This window comes from Oikopleura dioica, chromosome XSR (genome assembly GCF_907165135.1).
Source record: "Oikopleura dioica chromosome XSR, OKI2018_I68_1.0, whole genome shotgun sequence".
NCBI lineage: Eukaryota > Metazoa > Chordata > Appendicularia > Copelata > Oikopleuridae > Oikopleura > Oikopleura dioica.
In genome coordinates this window covers 10,714,887-10,735,684 of record NC_137294.1, presented here as the reverse complement: position 1 = coordinate 10,735,684, position 20,798 = coordinate 10,714,887, and the positions used below count along the sequence as shown (strand labels likewise).

The window sequence follows — 20,798 nt, the reverse complement described above, 5'->3', positions numbered from 1 at the left end:
TACATCAAATATCATTTCTTTTCTAGAGCTCATGTTTGAAATGGAAAATGTTCGGAAAGATTCGACTCAGTATTGAATTCGGAAATTCCGAAAATTGGAAATTCAAGCTACTACGTGCTGCTTTTAGTATAAGCGAATGTCCAAGAAGGGCCGCTTGGGTTATCCTAGCAGAAAGAAACAAGCTGCTGAGGTAAGCCAAGGTCCAAGTTGGACATTTTCGCAAAATCGTCCAAAGAGAAAAAAATCACCTCTAGACTAGAAAATCCGAGTAATCGCAGTTGAAGAAAATGGTTTATTCGGTAGAAGCTGCTTTTTGTTCAAAACTTCTAGCGAGTTCCCGTTTCTTCTTCTGCAAAAACTCTCAAGCGACGAGAAAATGGCCTTTTCGAGATTTTTTTTTAAATCTAGAGATAACCCATTACGATTCCTATCCTTTGGCGAGAGAACCCTAAAAGTAGATTCGGCATCGAATGTCGTCATTGAACCTTTCTTGCCACTGAAAAAAATGCCAGATTTCCTAACCGGTTAGCTTTTATTTTTTACCTCGAACCGGTTATGATATTCTAGAAACCTTCTCAAAAAGCTGTGCGTTTTCGTCTATTTTTCTCGAAAAAAAAAATGATTTTCTTTGTTAATATTTTTCGTTTTCTTTTATGCAAAAAAACATTCTTTGTAAAAACCGTAACCACTGGATATATCAATATATTTCAACTCCTATCATGATAATTTTCAACTTGAAAAACTGCTGAATATATTTTCAATATTCGTTTTCTGATAATTACTCATTTTTCCCGTAAAAAAAGTTATTTTCGACTCTTTCCTCGACCTCAGCAGGTGTAGCCATGCTATTTTCTTCGTTTTCAAGCTTCTTTTTTCCTCAACTGTTCTTTTCGTTTTTCTTTCTTTTTTTCTGCTTCAGCGTTTTTCTCTTGAAATTAATAAAGCTTCTATTTCTTAGGCGATATTTCCAATTCTATTATGTTGTTCGGATGTGCCTAGTCAAAGTCGGAGATCTTCGTCCTTCGAGTGGATTTCGATCGCCGATTATGAAGATAATTTGAAATTTCACGATTTTTTCAACTCAAGTTGAGGTCAACTCGGCTCGCTAACGGGTCACTTTTATTGTCTCGTCGGACGTGTTTTGGGCGCTCATCTATGCGCTCTATGCCGCTCGGCCAATCACAAGGCTAAACTCGCACGCGTTCCAGACAGTAACTCGTCGCCCTTTTCATGCCATTACAAGCACATGTCGACGTATCGAATCCTCCTTGAAATTCCGATTTTGAATCGTCTTTCTCGTCCATTTTTGGCTATTTTTCAGTTTGGTCTGGTTTTCTTTCATTCCGCTTTCTATTAAACAGTTTCTAGTTAACCACTAAGCTCAATCATATCTTCTCGCGTCTTTCTTTAATTAGCTCCTTTTCCTATACAAGAAACGAAGAACTCTGTTTGATTGTCTTTGATTTGAAGATTGGTGGAATAGGAAGATGTCAGAAGGCGAACGCTCGAGTAGCTCTTTGAGCGAAGAGTCAGAAGCTTACATGGAACTGTGCAATCTTTCGCAGGCCTTCAAACGAAGCGAGGTGGAAGACATGATCGGGCTGTTTACGGAGAGACAGCCGGACAATCTCGACAGGCGATACTGGGTGAAACCGCTTGAAAGTAAGCAAATTAAAAAATCGAAAAAAGGTACTCTTTCTTGATTTAGGAAAAGACAAGAGCGTCTGGTACTACAAATCGAAAACGCATTCTTATGAACATGTGAAACTGCTTCTCCGAGAAATTCAAAGGAATCCGAGGATTACCAGATTCAACGTAAAATTAGAGGCGTACAACTGCATCCTCACAGGTACTACAGTCACGTCATTACAGGATCACATAATTTGTCGAAGGCGCGGGAGATTACCAAGTCGACATCCGGTCCAACTACCCGCTCGTCCCGACGGTCTGGAGTTTCGAGATGCAGCGTCCAGACAAAAAGCCCTTCACTTTTACGGCGACAATAACCGTCTACGACAACGAAGAGATCGAAGACTTCGAGGTGAAGACATACAAGTCTACTCCGATGTATGAACGGAATGGCATCGTCCAGACTGCCTCTCACTCATCGTGGAAAGGAGGCGCAGTTGGACGATGGGATGTGGAGCTTCATTTGCTGCCAGATGACGAATGATCGTTTTTCGCTGAAATAAGCGCGCGCACTTTTATCTGCCACTCCCTTAATTTATTATTTACAGCAATTATCCTGTAATAAAAAATCAAAAATGAAATTCTTTGATCTGAACGTGGATGAGCTAGAATCGCGAGTGCACAAAAAGTGATTTCGCCGCTGAGCCCGGGCTGAGAAAGGGAAACCTTTACTCCAGTGCGTCACCGATTTTCACGAAAAGGGCGATTTCGCGCTCTCAACATAAAATCACTCTAAACGCCAGACTTGTTACTCGCTCTCTCGCCTTCACGTTTTAGTTTGTTGTTTCGTTGTACTTTTGCACTGCAGACTTTTTTCGGCCATTCAAATATTTTACCAAGAAACATTTTTTATTCCATGTTCGAAATTACCAACGCACGTTTTTTTTTATTCTCCACTTTCGACCGCGAAAACAGTTTTCTTTACCTGTACAACCCGACTTAAAAAAGGGCGACCGCTAGGGAATTAAAAGGGGGCTAAAGGAAAGTAGCTTGAAAATTGCTGCTTCTCTTACGCGTCCAACATTGTGTTGGAATTTTACGATGATGGATAGGCAGTTCTGGCTGCGTAAGAGCACGCTTTCATTCATTCGCACCGACTGTGATACCTACATGAGCAGGTTACTGTACTTATTATTGAATAAACATCCTTTTGAGAGAAAGAAGGATCTAACTTTCCGTTGATGAAATAGAATAAGGGTGTCACAATGATAATTTTATGCAGGAAAGACTGGTTCATTCGACCTGGATTCTGATTCTACGAAAAAGAAGAGTGTCATTAGAAATAATTTATTTCGTGTATTTTCGTCGGGCGCCACATGAAACCTGGTTGTTTTTAGGTCAGTAGTGCGGCATGTCCCTCTGACTACTCTGCTTGTCCATTAGGCCTTGTGGCGGGCGGCAGCACGTTGGAAATTGAAACGAACCGCGGGAAACCTCTTGAGATTGTCTTTTGCAACGGTAGAAGCGACCACTACTTGGCTGGCTTATAAAGGTCGTCCTTTAATTGATCCTGGATTCTAACTAAAAGAAATCTATTAGTAGCTGTATCCTCCTTTGAACTCATGTTCGCTGATAAAAATGATCCAATTCGAGTCTGTTTTTATCTCCTGTGATAATAAGCTATCTCCACAAAGGTACTGTATCCCTAGAATAAGGGATAATCCTTTCGGAGAGCTTGTCAGTGGCACGTGAGGATAGTGACACTCCAGGAAGTCAATCCCGATAAAAACGAAACGCGCTCTAAACAACAAGAAATCTGCCATAAACATCATTGAATTTACTTCCAGCTTATTATATATTCGCTGCTTTTAGAAGTTGCGACGGCTTTCGCGTTAAAACTGATTTATGCAGAATAAACATAAAATTGGATTAATTCTGGGTACTATGAGCGTCACTTCTGAGAGCCTGACGCAACGTGCACCTCCTCCACCAACTCCCATTAGCCAATAGGCACGTTTCTAGCGCGCAAGTCTCCTCCATAAATACGATGAGTTCAACCCAAGAAGCGTTATTTTCACGATTCCTGTCCGACTGAGCGATGAAGTTGAGCGGACTTTTCACCATTGCATCTGCCCTGCCCGCCAATCAACTGTTATGTTTTCGAAATACAGAGAGAGAGAAACTACTGTAGCCTAAAAAGAGAACGCACCCTCTTTGACTCCATGAACAAAAATGAAATATTTACAAATACATTTTCTCCGCAAGAAGCTGCTATTGCTGTGGTCGGATTTTCAGCCCGTCCAAGTTTCTAATCAGCTCAGAGAAAAAACTTAATTCGGTCGAAACTTCGTGCCAGATGTAGTTGACACGATTACTTGTACACGTTTTCACCTTTCTTTGAAATCAAAACGAGCTGTATCTGCTCGAGACAGAACGGTGTAAAGATACAATTAGAAGTGAGGTCTTAGACTTCTGGGGTCATCGGAAAAGCTTGCCCGACGCGGTGGGGAAGGCGGAGATAAGAAGGAATTCATTCCACAGTACGTAGTTATCTAAAAAGGGAGGCTCTTAAGGATCTGAAGCCAAGTTGCATAACAGTCAAAAGAACAATGGAAGAGATTGGCAAGGCGCTGTGGCTTTTGGAAGTGAGACTCCATTACCAAATGGCGTGAAACTCGTCCACGGAGAGTCGATGGCTCCTCGGTTCCAGAATGCAAATAAAGATGGGTGGAAACCTCCAGTTGCTTTTGGTAGACAAACTCCGCTGCCAGAAGGAGTCAAGCTTCTCCCAGGTCAAAGTATGCGTGGCTTCTATCAGCGAACGCAGCAGGGTACTTCTGGGCGTCCGTCCGGTTGGACTCCTCCGGTCGCATTTGGTCGAGAAACACCCCTCCCCGATGGGGTTAACCTTGTCCACGGTGAGTCTATGAGAACAGCGAAACCAATTCAGGAAAAATGGATACCACCAATTGCTTTTGGCGAGGCTCCACTGCTTCCAGACGGCATCAAGCTCGTTCACGGGCAATCGATGATGGAGCAGTTTCAACCAAAGCCTCAGCCAGAAACCGAGAGCAAATGGAAGCCGCCAGTTGCTTTTGGACGAGAAACTCCACTTCCGGAAGGAATTCAACTGACGCACGGCGAGTCGATGCAACGCCAGTTCCCGAAATTAGATTCTGTGGACACGGCATCAGAGGAATCATCGTGGAAACCACCAGTTGCATTTGGAAAACCTCCTCCACTGCCAGAAGGTATTTCGCTCGTTCACGGGCAAAGCATGATGGACCAGTTTCAACCGCCAGCACAGCCACAGCCGAAACAAGAAGCATGGAAGCCACCTGTTGCGTTTGGCTCAGCACCTCTTCTACCCGATGGTAATTAACGCTTTTTGCTTCCAAAATACTATTTACTGGGAAGTTTCTAAAGTTTAGGCTACCCAAAGAACCAAGGGTTCTGATGCTTATCTTCGGAAGAATTAAACTAGCGGGGGAGCGATAAAACCGATCAAAATAAAAATTTAAAGATAATAAGGGGCACTGCTCTTCGGTGCTGCATTGTTGTGACTTTAGAAAGCGTATGTTGGATAACAGCAATTATCAAATTTTCTAGGCATTAAACTTGTGCACGGAGAATCGATGGTTAAACAATTCGTTGCTCAAAAAGCAGAGCAGCAGCAAGCTCAAGAATTCATCGAAGAAAACCTCGCTCGTGAAGAAGATTCGACAACGAAATCATCGACAGCCACAACAGCGACCACTAAAGAAACAACTACGACTTCCAACTCCAGCGCATCAACTGCTAAGACGACAACAACTACCTCAACAACAACTACGACAACGACTACAACTACGACTCAAAACGCAGACTCTAGCGCAGCGAATCCAAGCATCGCTTTTGCCGTCGCTCTCGTTATCTCGCTCTTCCTTCTATAAAAAAGAAACTTTCCTCTGTAAAAACCCAATAAACAAACATATGTGTAATGTAATATAAGTTTTCTCCGTGCAGGTCTACCGTATAATCGTTTGATCCCTCAAACAACCACAATCACTTTTAGCACATGAGGTGCCCTTATTAAAACTGACCGAAATGAAATCTTTTGACTGACGTGTTCGATTTTTATCTTGTTGTCATCACAAAGGAAGTCTCTTTGCCTGTCGTAATTTGTTATTTTGAGAATCAAAATAGGAGATATCCAAATCCCTACTTAGATTGTCAAGTTCTCGGACGCCAGAAATGGGCACTTGATTTCGAAAGTCCAATAGAATCTTTTCCATATTCCACAGCATTTCTCGTGAAAACTCACAGTAGTATGCCAACTACGAAATGTGTTTGAAGGTAAAGTTGAGAATTTATTTATCGTTGTTGACACCCTTTAGCAATTTTTCATCAAATGAAATCCATGTATTCTTCTTCCAATATTTTCAATACATTCATTGATAATTTACAATCTTTAGATTAGGAGTCTAAATATATTTCATTCTTGTTTGAAATAACCACGTGACAATATAGATCGTGAAAGTTTAGCGCGCAAAAGGAATCAGCAGCGACCTCGGCTCCTAGCGCCACCGCTCCGATACTCGGAATCGGGCTGATAGGAACGCTTTAGTAGAAAATCTTCTGGTGCGAAAAGCTCCGGCTCTGGATAGTTTGATAAACGTAGAACAACTCACGAAGATAGGGACAGAAAGAGAAAGAAGCGAGTTGATTTTGGATTTTGAAAATTTCAAGCGCGAAAGATTGAAAGAGAGAGAGCAAATGAGAAGCAAGAAGAGATCGTCGTCGGGAGAATCAGGTAGTCCATGAGATGGAAATTCGTTGCTTCAAAAAATGTTCAGAGCAGTTCGATGAAGCGACTTTAGAATTTAGCAGAGCGGTCAAAGAACTGAGCTTCGAAGTATTAGGTAAACTAACCGGTTCGCGTCTACAGTAGTACTAACAGTAGCTGCTAAGATGCTGGACTGGAACCCTTTCCCGAACTGCCAAAAACGCCCATTCGAAAAAGCCGATTCAGTCTGAAAGCCTCTGCCAAGCGCGCCTTCTCGAAAGTGACCGGGCGAAGCAACAAAAGAAAGAAGGAAGGGGTCTTTCAAACATACACAGTTATCGATGTTAAAACAGGAACCAGAATTAACGTAAATAGAGTGAGTAGGGTGCGATTATTTGTAGTAATCGCAAGAGAGGCTTTCTAAAATCTGTCCCTATTATTTTCGGATGGAAGAGCGCTAACCCCGCTAGCCCAAGTTGATTTATGATGATAATAATCGAGGGTGGAATCGGGCGACCTTTATCAAGAAAATCTGAATTATAAGAGCTCCTTTTTTTGATTGAGTACTGAGCTCACTCCTGATCTTTTGACTCGAAGGTGATACAGTAACTCTACGTCGGAAGACTTCGGAAATTTAAATTTCGCATACTCTGATGAGCACCGAGCAAGTTGCTCCGCCTCGAACACAGGCGCATTTCCGGCGCAAACATTTCTTTGGCGGAGTGGTGAACGCACAAAATGCGAATTTCGCGGTCGCTAAACTTTTTCTAAACTCAGCTATTTCCATTTTTCTTTGAGTTCGCGCATTCTAGCTTCGTCGAGAGACATTTTTTACTCCTTGAATTTGTGAATTTTTAAGCGACTTGAGATCCGCCCAGCGCTCCAATTAACTTTTTTTCACAATTATATTCGCGATGTGAGTTTATCAATATTTGCACCTTTTCAAAACAGCCAGCTATATGTGTAACGCATTTAGATTTTGTGGAAACGGAGGTGAACGCGCTAAGACGAAGCTCATTTGAATTTAGCGAATTTTTAGAAATCTAAACAAACCGGCCCTTTTACAAGTACCGTAGTCACTCAATTATAGCGAATAAAAATGCTATTATCACGATCTAAAGGATTTCCTCCTAAATGCAATTTTTCCTTACTCCCAGATTCGCAAAAGTTCCAATGCTTATCAGCAAGGAGACGCGCTTTTTAAGTCCAGAAGTTGAGACCGCTGGAATTTAAAGAAGGGCGTGATAACCAATTTCCCTTTTCTCTCTCTCTCCCCTCGCGTATTCGATATTCAGATTCCTTGTTTGAAAAAGATCCTCAAAGCAGAAAACGCAGCGCGATTCAATAGCCATGTCCATTTCCGATTTTCCTGACGTGCCCAATGATATCATCGCCTAAGGTGAGTGTCGCTGGATATAACTATTTCTGTTTAGATGAAGAAAAAATCATCCTTTCAATTGAATATTTCGATGCCCTGTTCGAAGAATTATCATTTTTTTTTAAATAAAGTTTTCATCTTCAAGCTTACACTTAGGCGTATTTATTGCAAGGACAAAATGTACAATAGGGTCAGTACTACAGTGAATACTAAAACTAAGACTCCCACTCGATCCACCAACCCGTAAAGCCAGCTCGATCTGAGTCCGATGAGTCCCCGGCGCGCCAGACCAGCGTCATTTGATTTGATTGAGCTAGAAACATGGAGTTGTCAGCTTTCAGTTTTTATCATTACCTGAAACATCGGAGACACTTCCTCTCCCACAGTAAGCGCGTAGCCAAGGGCCAGTGTCTGTGATTCCTTCGTAGGCGGCGACGTAGTCATTGTAGCAAGAGTTGCTCTCGATGTTGTACCTGGGAAGAAATATGTATATTTCGCGAGTATTCGATTTGGTCGCTACCTGACGTTGATATTTCTAAAGTGAATCGTGACCTGTCTGTTCTGCGGAACTGTAATGTGCCAGATGCAGACCTGGTTCGCTGGATACGGATCAGTTGGATAGCCAGTCAAATAGACGTTGCCATGAGTGCCTGTAAGGTTTCCACCGCAGCCCTGGATATTGGCCGCGTAAGAAATATCGAAACCGCGTCCAGAAACGAGCTGATCAGAGACGAAGTGGAGGAGAACGTTGTTCGTGTTGGGGAAGATTGGAGAGGGTAAGCGATTGCCGTGGTAGCGACCGATGAAGTTGTTAGACTGGATAGTCGTGGAATTGCTGAAATGTTGAGTTTACTTTTGGAGCACTAAAAAAGTCTTACTAGACATCTAGGTGGTCACACGTGTCCATATTGCAGTCCTCAGCATCTTCGACGTCGAATTCGTTGAAGTACAATTGAATCTTGTTTCCTTCTGGCACTTGAATCCTGATCTGGCAGTTCAAATATTGCGCGTAGTGGTGAGGCCATCCGGCGGAAAAGATGCGTCCGTTCATTGCGGTGTAGGTTCGTGAGCAGTCGGCATCTGAGAATTGAGCGGTGAAGGAAGAATTTTGGTTCCTCGCGTTTCTCAAAGTGATGGACATTGTTTCGGAGAGCGAAAAGAACTCGGGTGGCACAGTGCCTCCATCGGCATTACAGTATCGCAGCACTTGGCCATATTGGGAGGAAAGTCCGACATCGCGGTACTCGACATATCCATCCGCACATCTTGAATCGCTAGAGCCGGGAACATCGAGAGAAAGGGTCCTCATGTCAACAAAACGAGTGTCACTTGAGGCCGAGATGATCCAGCTGCAGCGGTAGATCTGCGAGTTACCCGCTATTCCAGTGAAATCGTAGCCAAATCCGGTAAGAGTAGAGTTGGCAATGAAGGTTGCACCGCAGTCACGATCTGCAACGGTATAAGAAGCGTTGAATCCGGCAGCTAGAAATAAACACTGTTACAATTTAAAATCATCAAAAATCGCGCACCTGTTATTGAAGCGTCAGTTTTAAATCGTACAATCATGAAGTTAGCTGACGATCTTATAACACCGATATTTGTCTGATTGCCACATTGTCTGTAAATCACGTGATCTGTGAGTAGTTGTCCGTCAATGACTTCAACGTAATCGTAGCACCCGCCTCCAGAAGAATGGTTTTCCAAAACAAAGTCACTGAACTCCAGCTGAATGATTTTGTTGTCGCTAACCGAGATTCTCCAGTTGCAGTTGAGATTATTTTCGTAATTATCCCCTGGATTTTCGGCCGGACTTGAGAAACTACCAGTGTTAGTAGTGAGTTCTCCACCACAGCCAGAAAGGGGGCCGATCGTTTGTCGCCATTCAGCAATAAAACCATCCTTTTAAAATTATTTAGAGGAATAACTGAAGGATAGTTATGAATTTACCTTTGTTTCATAAAAATCAGTGACATATTCAAGAGTCATATATCTGCTTGTACTTCTCACAAAAGCAGGAGGAACACTTCCACAGTACTTTCCGATCATCTGATAACCGACCTTACTTGGTCCGTCGTAAATCGCAATATAATCATTGTTACAATTTGTATCGAACTCGATGTCGAAGAGTGTGAAACGAAGCTCAACGATTTTGTCTTCATCGACTTCAATCGTCCAAGTGCAGTTGAGATTTCTGTGCTCGTTCCAGTTGTCAGTCGGCGTGTGTCCGTTGATCTCGCCACTGGGAGCTGATCTTGTGCCGCCACAAGACTCGAAGTCGTAGTCGATTCGGAAACCAGTGCTGGTGATGATAAAATCAGAGACGAAATTGATGAGCATAGTTCCATGAACCGATTGCGAAGGAGGAATCTCGGTACCGCAGTATTTTCCAAGAAGCTGAGAAGATACCTTCTGATCGCCTCTGTACACGCTGACGGAATCGTATTGGCAGGAGCTGCCACCTTCAAGATCAAAGGCAACAAAATGAGCGCGTACGAAATCGGATGTGTCGGAACCAACAAGCTTCCATTCGCAGTCATAATTGTTGGGATAATCAACTGGGTAATTCGGTGACAGGATCATGCCCGACTCGCCAGGTTCTCCGGTAGATTCGATTGTTTGTCCGCATACCGTTTCCCAATTTCCAGCAAAGCCGTTCTTCTGTACAGAGCCATCCGTTCTAAATCGAATAAACAGTTTATCCTGTGAAGATTCAATGGGTTCGGGCGTTGCACTACCGCAAATACGTCCTCCTATCATTGGTGCATCGAGAGAGTCACCGCTGTGGAAAGTGACATAGTCCCAGGAGCAAGATGGCATACTTCCTTCGAGGTCGAATGTCGTGAAGGTAAATTTAACATGGTCTGATGGATTGGTGAAGATCGTCCAGAAGCAGTTCGAGTTAGCAGGATAGGTGTTTGGATAGTTCGGACTTTGAAGTGAGCCATATTCGCTATGAATCAATTGGTTTCCACAGCCTGAGTTGTCTGTTTCCCAGTTGATGACGAAGCCGCCGTGAGAGATTGAAAAGTCTGACGTAAATAGAATCGTTAGATAGTTGGAGCTTGTATGAACAGCTGTTGATGGAGGCATGGTGTTGTTGCAGTAGCGACCAATCTCTGGTGACTTGATGCTGGGACCGTTGTAGAGAGACACGGCATCAAAGCGACAATCGCTGCCGCCTTGCTCGACATCAAATGAGTTAAGATCGAATTGAACGGAAATGGAATGACCTGGCTCTGCTTCGATAAGCCACACGCAGTAATCGTCATGGTTGTATGTGTCGGGATAGTTGGGCGACCAAATAGTTCCTTGAGTAGATCCAGAAATATAACCACCGCAAGGCTTGATACCGTAGGACATGTTGAATGTACCGTGGCCTAAATCATCTGATTGGAAAACCACGTCGACGGAGGTTGTCGGCAGAGCGAAATACGGTAGAGGTCGGCGACGCCCGCAGACGGTATTGTAAACAGCAAGAGAGTCAATTAAAGGAGCACTGAACTCAATTCTATCGTACTCGCATGTCGCGTGGTCCTCCAGATCGAGCTCAATAAATTCGAAGTAAATGGTTTGATTTGCTCTCGCGGCTGTGCTGATCAACCATTCGCACTCGGTATTGTTGGGATATTCATCCGGATAGCCGGGGTTAACAATGTAGCCGATATCTGTAGTGTTGGCGATATTGAGCTCTCCTCCGCAGAAACGAGGCTCGTCAGACGTATAGTTAGCGCGGAAGCCAGCGTTATAGCCAAAGCCACTGGCTTCGAACTCGACTTTCATTGTATTTCCAGTAGATATGAACGGGTGAGTAGGAAGACGATTTTGACAGATAGTTCCATCCCAGAAAAGAGGCGATTGATCCCGAATACCGTTGTAAACCTTGACATAATCATAATAACAGGACATAATTCCAAGATTAACGTCCATAAACTGCAGTTTCACGGAGCGATCACTGTTGACAGTTATCATCCACGTACAGCCACGATTTGAATCCGGCTGATTCGGGAAATTTGGAGAGGCAATAATACCACTGCTGCCGGTTGTTGGCCCGCCGCAGATATCCTCCGAAGCTTCCCAAGTGACTTGCCAGCGACCGGAGTTCCCGTTTTCAGAGTGATGTCGAACAATCATCGCCCGCTCGGCAGAGGAAATCGTCGCAGCTGGAATGTTGTTTCCACAGAAAATGCCCAGTCTTCTACCGATGTAAGTGTGTTCGAATTCCCATACTTGATTGACGCTGTTTGAGGCATTTGCTCTCAGTCCCAAGGTCGAACCTGCATTACCACTGCCGAGAATGGTCAGAACAAGATTGGTGGAGTTTTTGTTCAGCAGTTTTCCATCGCTTGTTCTTTCCCATCGTTGATAATCTGCTCCTGTGAATGACTCAACGTGGACGTTTGTATTTGCATCAGGGTTGGCGCCATCAGCAGCTAGAACTTTCGTGTTATCGTAAACTGAAACAATGTGGTCGAAATCCCAGAGCCAGAGCTGTGAGTAAAGTCCTTGATGTGTATTTGCCTCTACATTGTCAGAATTAACCGCCGAATTGATAGTAACAACTAAGTTTGAGTCAGGATTTCTCACGTAGAAGAACCCAGCGTCTCGATAGTCACGGAACTCAACGTAGTCCCCGCCATTGCACTGGGCAAACATGCTGCCAGGAACGGAAAATTCTCCTGAGAAACTGGCCTGGACATTGTGGTAGAGAGGCGCTCGAAGAACGTACTCGCAGTCGAACGCGTCCGAAGGGTAAGGATCAGGGTAGTCATCGTAAGAAATTATTCCGCCCATGCCAGTATACATTCCACCACATCTTGGTGAAGAATATGTCGCGTTGAATCCTCGTCCCGTGATACTGACGTCTGAGCGGAACTTGACAACCATTACGTTTCCAAGCGATCTGACAGTATCTGGGTGGTTTGTACCACAGTATGTTCCAAGTGTCGGTTCGTCGTGATTAAACTCATCATCGTAGATTTTCACATAGTCAAAGACGCAAGCTGAGTTGTCCTCAATATCGAAATCGCCACTGAAATCGAGTTGAATTTGTTTTCCATAACCGGCTCTGATTGTCCAAATACAGAAATCATTAAGGTCGTAGTTGTCCGGATAATTGGGCGTGGTGAACCAGCCTGTTGGCGATTCGTCTGTGATTTCGTATTCTCCGCCGCAACCGGTTCCGACAGCATTCCAGGACATTTGGAAACCAGCATATGTTGTTGTATCAGAAGTGTGGTTTGCGTCGGAAATGAAACGAACTTTAATCTGGTTACCGCTGCTTGACATTGCAACTGGCGCGGTACTACCGCAGAAATACGCATCTGCGTCGCCCGAATTTCGTGTTGAAGGCGAAAGAGGAGGAGCATCGTCGTCAGCTCCGTTTCGCAGCTCTAAGTAGTCAGCAGACTCGTTGCAGGCCAAGTTTCCAGAGTCAATGTTGAAGACGCTGTTGAAGTTGACGTCAACAGTGAGTCCATTAGTAACTTCGATAAGCCACTCACAGTCCGTGTTATCCGGATAGCCGTTTGGATAGTTTTGTGACATGATTGTTCCAGAGCGAGCATTTTTCGTTCCACCACACATTCGCTCGTATGTCGCATTAAATCCTTGGTAGTTTATCGAACTATCGGTGCGGAATCTAACTGTCATCATATCTGAAGTTGAAGAAGCCTTGATCGGGAGTAGACTCGTCGTTCGACCGCAAATCTTGGTAATCTCAGGATAGCTGTTGCTCGGCCCATCGAAGAGCTGAATGTAATCGAAATAACAGGAACTGCCTGTTGTGCCTTCCAAGTCGAGATAAGTAACAGTGAAAAGAATTCGCGAGCCTTTCGTTGCATACAAATTCCAATAGCAGTCCATGCCAGCAGGGTATTTATTAGGAGAGTAATTCATGATCAATGGCATCGGATGGTCAGGAGCAATTACATAGTCGTTTCCACAAGTATTAGGTTCTAGCTCTGGTGGATCAGCATCATCAGGAATGTGTCCTGTCGCAGCGTCGGTCCAGTTGATCCACCATCCACTATCAGTAAAGTAAGCATCACTCTTGAAGTAAATTGTAAGAGTGTCCGTCTCTGTAACGCCATTTTCGGGAATTTCTTGTCCACAGTATCGTCCTATTTGGCTCGCTGAACGATCTGGGCCATCATAAAGAATGACGTAATCATTCACACAAGTTCCACTTCCTGCTTCTGTAGCAAACGCAAGCCACTCATATTGAATAATATGATTGTAGCGGACATACAGTGTCCAAGTCACATCGAGATTGACTGGATACGAGTGCGGATAAAGAGGGCTAGCAATTTGTCCAGTTCCTGAGCCGACAAGGGAGCCACCGTAGCTGTGAGACCAAGAAGCGGAGAATCCGCGGCCAACAGTAGCGGTGTTACTGTAGAATTTCACATAGATCACGTGTGACGAGTAAGTTGTCACATTAGCCGGAAGGTTGCTGCCACAAAACTTATTGATGAGTTTTCCAGTTGAGCTGTCTTCACGGAGCTCGACGTAGTCGTAGCAAGTTCCGGATATCGAGGGTGCTTGCAGATCAAAATCATCAAAATTGATGGCCACCCAATTACCAGGAGATGATGTCAATAACCACTCGCATGTTGTTCCAACTGGATAAGCCCCACTACTGTATCCCGGGGAGGTAAAGGCTCCACTTTCTGCCCAGAACTCGCCGCCGCAAGTATCAACAGCAGTACTGTATGTAGCATAAAAACCATGCCGCTGTTGGCCGTTCGGGGAGGTCTTCGCATTGAGATAGACACGGACTGTGTTGCCTGCAGACTCGAATCGAGGAGGAATCCTGGTACCACAATACTTAGGTGTTGTGCTGTCTGGTTCTCGCCCTTCATAAATTTGTATATAATCAGCGCTCTGGCACGTGTCCGTATTGCCTGTATATGTGTCTACCCAGATATCCAGATGGCTAAATACAAGCAGGATTTTTTCCGTTGATACAGTTTTGATGGTCCATCTGCACTCAGTATTGAAGTCGTAGAAGTCGGGATAATTGCTTGATGAAATGGAGCCAGCCCCTTCATCAGCTTGTACGATTTCGCCACAAGTTTCTGTGTTGAAAGAAGCAGAAAATCCTCCGTAGCTGATGCTTGAGTCGGATTGGAAATGAACAAACATTTCATTGCTCGTTCCTCGAACTGGTTCGGGACTGTAGTTACCACAGTATGTTCCCAACAGAGGAGCAGTATTGTTTGCACCATCATAAACTCGAACGTAATCAAAGTAGCAGAAAGAGCCAGAGCCTTCGAGATGGAAATCGGTAAAGTAGAGATTGACAGTGTTTCCTTCTGATGTATCGATCAGCCATTCACAGTCAGAATTGTGCGGGTAAGTATTTGGATAGTTAGGACTTGTGAAAGTTCCCTCTTCTTTGATGTAATGCGCACCGCATCCACCAGCAAGAGATTGATAAACAGCACTCATAGAGTTACTTCCAGAATCTGTCGTAAATACGACAATCATTTCAGATCCAGTACTCTGAGTTTGTTTCGGCAGACTTGGGTTTCCACAGATTTCTAAGAGCTGAAAGTCACTAACAGGCAAATCGCCATTGTAGACACGGAGGCTAGACGCTTCACAAGCAGTATTAGCGACCTGCATGGCTGTGAGACGCAATTGAATCTTGGTGCCTGGTTCAGAAGAAATCCTGTAGTAGCATTGCGATGGCTCATTTTTACTGATTTGAATGGTTCCTGGTCCGTTTACTGCCGATCGCTCCTCGGTGCAAGCGTCGATAACGTAATTGATTCTAAATCCGCTTGATGAATAAAGCTCGTTGGACTTAAATCGTAAAAGAAGTGACTGGCCAGTAGAAGTGATTGCTTGTGGCTGTTGTGCGCCGCAAAGAATTGCTATTCTGCTGTCATTATCTCGCTGATCTCCTTCGTAGACCTCCAATCTGTCTCCAGAGCAGTAGCCGATTGTTGCGATGTTGTGAATAGAGAACGCGTTGAAATATAACGTGATTGTGGCTCCAACTGGCGCGTAGATTCTCCACTCGTATGTTGTATTATCTGGATAGTCAAAGGGATAGTTTGGCGACTCGATGTAACCATTAAACGGCCATCCAATGGTATTGTTGTTAGTCGTATCGAAGTGAAGCCGCCAACCTCGTCCAGAGACGCTGGCATCTGTTCGGAATTCTACAGTTGCTTGATTTTGAGTTGACATGAGTTGATCCGGTAGTCCAGTTCCACAAAGACGATCGCTTGGAGACATGTTCATAACAAACTTACTTCATTATGAATTATAATCGAAGAATTAATTTATGTTTGCAAAATAAATTTTAAACGTAATTTGGTGATAATAAATTTATCAATTACAATAATTATTTTCTTAATAGACCCACGAATAATGGCAGCTGAGTTTAAATAATGTTTCGAATATAAATAGAAATTTATGTTTTTCAATAAATTGAGCACGTTTCCTGAGCGGATTGTACGCCTGCGTAGGGCCGTCAAAGATCTGGACCCAATCGTATCTGCAGCTTGCTGCTTCTAAATCGAAATCGATGAAATTGAAATTGATTCTTGCTCCGGCAGAAGTTGTGATATGATACAAGCAGTCGGCGGCGTGGTTGTATGCAAATGGATAGTTTGGAGAGTGAAGATCTCCAATAGAAGCGACGATGTCTCCGCCGCAACCGTCGATTGTAGCATCGTATGCCATGCGGAAACCGCGATAAGTGACCGACGAATCGGAGTAAAAATGGACTCGGAGATGGTTGTGAGTCGTGGTGATATTAGGTGGATAGACAGAGCCGCAGAATCTGCCAATAAGTGATGAATCCTCGTACTCGCCGTTTCGCAGCTCAACGTAATCGTAAGGACAATTTGCACCACCTTCGAGCTGGAAATAATTGAACTGGGCATAAATCTGCTGCTGCGCTGGAGCATTAATCAGCCAGGTACAATCTCGTGAAGTCGGATAATTGCTCTCTGAGATAAATCCAGGAGTAACTAGCTCGCCTGATGGAGAGTCAATAGTTCCTCCACATTGCTGAGTAGCGTTCAGAAGTGTGTATGTAGCCTGAAAGCCGATGCTGGCGATTGAATCAGGGTTCGGTATTTTGAATTCGTCGAAAAATTCGCCAATACACGCAGCGAATATGCTCTTTTCTTAAGCGAATGAGCGATTGTTCGCGAATCGCCTATTCGGGCGAATATTCGCTCGAAATTGAGCGTACAGCCCTGGATTGGCTGAACTCCAGGGCCGCGGGCGAGAAAAGGGTGGCGCCCGCGAGCTATAAGGTTATTTGGGCGGTGAAAATAAAATTATAGGCTGCGCAACGTCAAAGCCCGACCAATCAGAGCGCGCGGCAAAGCGAATATTTGAGAAATTCGCTGAATTTCTGAAAAATTCGCCGAGAGAATTCGTTTTCATTCGTTTTGCATATTCGCTCATTAGAGAATATTCGTAAACGAATAAATAGAAATTCAAATGAAAAACGAATAATTTTGCGAATTCAAAATACCGAACCCTGGATTGAATTGTCACTGACGAATCTGACGACCATGTGATTTTGAGTCGAGTATTGTCGCGAAGGGATGTCATTGCCACAATACTTGGCAATCTCGTTATCGTCTGTCGGATGCATGCCGTCATGAACAGCCACATAGTCCCATCGGCAGTCAGTTGCAGCTTCCAATGAGAAACTGTTGAACTCTAGCTGAACGACGTCTCCAGAAGGCGCGTTTATATACCACGTGCAGTTGGCACCATGAGGATAGGGATTCGGATGCCCAGGAGAGGAGATTTGACCAGTTTCAGCTGTGAAAACACCGCCACAACCACCAGTCCCTAGATCGTCAAAGGTCGCAACTGCTTGCCAGCCATCACCGCTGAGAGAAGCATCGGTTTTGAAATTAATGTACATGTACTGCCCGGTTGATTGAAGTGGTTCCGGTGTTTGAGGACCGCAAAAGCGGCCGAGAACTGGCGATGTCGCCGTATTTCCATCTCTAACTTCCACCCAATCGAAGAAGCAAATGTTATTACCGCCATTATCGATGCCTTCCACGTCAAAATAATTGAATGTCAGAGTAATAACGAAATCCTCTGGAGCAATGATATTATAAATGCAGTCGACTTCGTGATCGTAAACTCCCGGGAAACCAGGGCTGCTGATATAAGTGTTGTTCTGAGTATAAGTACCGCCACATTTTGTGTAGTAATCGGCAGAGAATCCACGGCCATGAATACTGTCGTCGGTGACAAAAGCGACAAACATTTGATATTGAGATGTGACAAGCTCGCTTGGAATAGTCAATCCGCAGAATCTTCCTAAAGTAGGCGAGTCTTCAGCTGGCCCATCAAAGATCTCAACGTAATCAAATTGGCAATTCGCGCTGTTTTCAATATCGATATCTGTGAACTGAAGTGCCATCTGATCACCTGGAACTCCAACAATAGTCCAATAGCAAGTGTGGCCCACTCCATAGGTTTGTGGATATCCCGGAGACATAATACTACCTGCGCCATCGGTAAGCACACCACCACAGTTGTCAGGATCACTTATTCTTGTCCAATACATTGCAAATCCCTGCTCATCTTCAGCTTGATTATCGTCGGAATGGAAATGCACATGTGCTGCTGGACCAGAAGTTATCAAATTGGATGGGACTTGATCGTAACTGCAGACTTTCGCCAAAACAGGATCGTATGGCAACAGGCCATCGCGAATTTCCACCCAATCGTTCATACAATTTGTCGTTACTTCCAGCTGCACGGCATCAAAAGCAAGGCTCAACACAAACCCAGGTTGAACAGAAATTGTCCAGAAACATTCCGCCATGGTCGGATAACCCAAAGGATAGTTTGGTGATGATAAGGTACCACTTTCGACGTCGATGAATGCGCCACCGCAACCGCAATCCTCACCGGTTAGATCATATTGCTCAAAAAGAACTCGGAAGCCTCCAGCGTTCACAGATGAATCAGAGTAAAAATCTAGCAAGGCGTAGTTCGAGCAAGAAAATACATCCACAGGGGCATTATCTCCGCACCAAACTCCAAGAAGCTGTCCGTACTCGACACTTGGTCCGTCATAAATTCTAAGTCCGTCAAAAGGACACGAGGGGTAAGGCCCTTCAAGAGAGAATTGATCAAAGTGGAAATGCACTCCTACTCCTCTGTTGACTTGGATAGTCCAGAGGCATTCAGCATTGTGTGGATAATTGCCAGAAGAGAGGGGATATCCAATGTTGCCAGAGTTGACAGTGTATGTTCCGCCACATTCGTTTGCTTGTCCCTCGCAAGTTTCACCGACCCATCCAGCAGGGCATTCGCACCACCATTCAAGCTCACTGGATCTACATTGACCTCCATTAGCACAGGGTCTAGACTCGCAAATTTGATCATTGATATTTACATCGCAGGATAGACCCGTCCATCCTTCGAAACAGACACACACTTCGTTCATGAAACAAAGACCATTTTGACAAGTCTCTGCGCAGGGTGGCAAAGGCTGACAGCCCTCTGGTCCGAAACCATTACCGTAGTACCCGGGTGGACAGTCGCAAGTGACTCCGTTGAGCCCGAGTTCAGGAGCGGGCGTACAGGTCGCGTCGGGGTAGCAGCCGCCATTTTGGACCATACAAGGAGACGTCGGATCACAAGTGAAGCCATCGCCAGTATAACCAGGTGGACAAGGACCGCAAGAAAAGGAACCGACTGTATTGATACATTGGACAAGTGGAGACGTAGAACATCCACCATTGTTGGTAAGGCATTCGTTCAGATCATCACATCGCAAGCCATTGCCTGAAGATAAGATGATGATCGATTTTTGTTACGTAAATAAGAATAAATTATAGATTTTGTCAGTGTATCATAAGAGGCTCTTGGAATCGCCATAATATCATGCACTGGTATTCTTTTCAAATACAGTTGCTTGATCGGAGGATGGCTATCTGAGTTTTTTCCCTTTCTGATGAAGGTTACGATTCAAAAAGCAATCGTCTTGATTTTGCTCTTTTCTTGTGCTCTTGCTAGCCAGACTAAGTATTGCCGCATGTGCGACGATCTCAAGTACGATTACTGGAACTTGAACACAGTTCGAATTTACAACGCCCTTATTAAATTCTGTGCAAAAAAGTGCGAATAAACATCAAAAATATTCAAACTTACCTTGATATCCGTGAGGACAGGGGCCGCAAAAGAAGCTGCCTGGTGTGTTGTAGCACTGCACACCAACAGAGCATGGTGAGCTCAAACATTCATTGATATCTGCCGAGCAAATGCCGTCGTCAGTCTTTTGCCAGCCCGCGTTGCAGATACATGTGAAATTGGCAACATCCGCCTGGCTTCTTATTCCATCCGCGCAAATTCCCTTGTCACACTTCGTCAAATCATCGGCACAATCGTCGAAGGCGCGTTCGCATTGACTGCCGTCGTATTCTGCTGTGCATGCGCAGGAATAACCAGGAGTTTGGTTTTCGCACGTGCCACCGTTCAGACAGAGTTTTTCAGCCATAACAGAATCCGCACATTCGTTATAATCTTCTCTGCATGTTCTCCCGGTGTAGTAACTTGGACAATCGCAGTAGTAGCCTTCATAGACAGAGACACACGCAGCTCCATTGTAGCAGGGGTTGTTGCCGCAATTATCAGTTTCTAGCTTCTGTTTCAAGGAGTTCACGCTTTGCTCAACTCGACGAAAATCGTCAAGAGCGGAGATAATGTCTTCTTCGCCAACCCAAACTGAGGCTCCCTCACCAGCAGAAAATGAAATATTTTTCCCCGTGCCAGCAAGAAATTGTAAACTGAAGGATTAGTTACTAGCTGTTACTGACCTACTAGTAAGTATCGATGATTTCAAAAAGTATGATCAAATATTAAACGATGACGAGATCATACCTTCCATCTCTGCTCAATATTTTTGGATTATCATCTGCGGCAGCGCCCGAGCCGCAATATAAAATGAAAAACAAGATCATCTGCCTTATCTAGGCGATATTTTGAATGAAGCCAAATTGTGGTGCATTTTGAGTTTTACTCGTA

General features: G+C 44.3%; 3 protein-coding genes and 1 long non-coding RNA gene across 4 annotated transcripts; 3 read left to right on the top strand and 1 right to left on the bottom strand.

The window, feature by feature from the left end:
• The first annotated feature begins 946 nt into the window (after nt 1-946).
• LOC145707565 (uncharacterized) lies at nt 947-2,239 on the top strand. The gene is made up of 3 exons (XM_081785116.1): nt 947-1,662; nt 1,709-1,849; nt 1,893-2,239. The coding sequence occupies exons 1-3, from the start codon at nt 1,488-1,490 to the stop codon at nt 2,171-2,173; spliced, it is 597 nt and encodes a 198-aa protein (XP_081641242.1). The 5' UTR covers nt 947-1,487; the 3' UTR covers nt 2,174-2,239.
• Nucleotides 2,240-3,716: 1,477 nt separating this feature from the next.
• On the top strand, nt 3,717-5,619 carry LOC145707103 (uncharacterized). The gene is made up of 2 exons (XM_081784586.1): nt 3,717-5,003; nt 5,239-5,619. The coding sequence occupies exons 1-2, from the start codon at nt 4,322-4,324 to the stop codon at nt 5,559-5,561; spliced, it is 1,005 nt and encodes a 334-aa protein (XP_081640712.1). The 5' UTR covers nt 3,717-4,321; the 3' UTR covers nt 5,562-5,619.
• Nucleotides 5,620-6,248: 629 nt separating this feature from the next.
• On the top strand, nt 6,249-7,915 carry LOC145706627 (uncharacterized). Its single transcript, XR_014134700.1, has 3 exons — nt 6,249-6,421; nt 6,465-6,530; nt 6,580-7,915. It is a non-coding gene; the product is annotated as an uncharacterized LOC145706627 (long non-coding RNA).
• Nucleotides 7,916-7,924: 9 nt separating this feature from the next.
• On the bottom strand, nt 7,925-20,742 carry LOC145709300 (cubilin-like). Its single transcript, XM_081786979.1, has 10 exons — nt 20,655-20,742; nt 19,926-20,560; nt 17,272-19,559; nt 16,220-16,910; nt 9,720-15,949; nt 9,302-9,671; nt 8,651-9,254; nt 8,293-8,607; nt 8,127-8,245; nt 7,925-8,085 (listed from the first exon to the last, which is right to left on the bottom strand). The coding sequence occupies exons 1-10, from the start codon at nt 20,732-20,734 to the stop codon at nt 7,988-7,990; spliced, it is 11,430 nt and encodes a 3,809-aa protein (XP_081643105.1). The 5' UTR covers nt 20,735-20,742; the 3' UTR covers nt 7,925-7,987.
• Nucleotides 20,743-20,798: the final 56 nt, after the last annotated feature.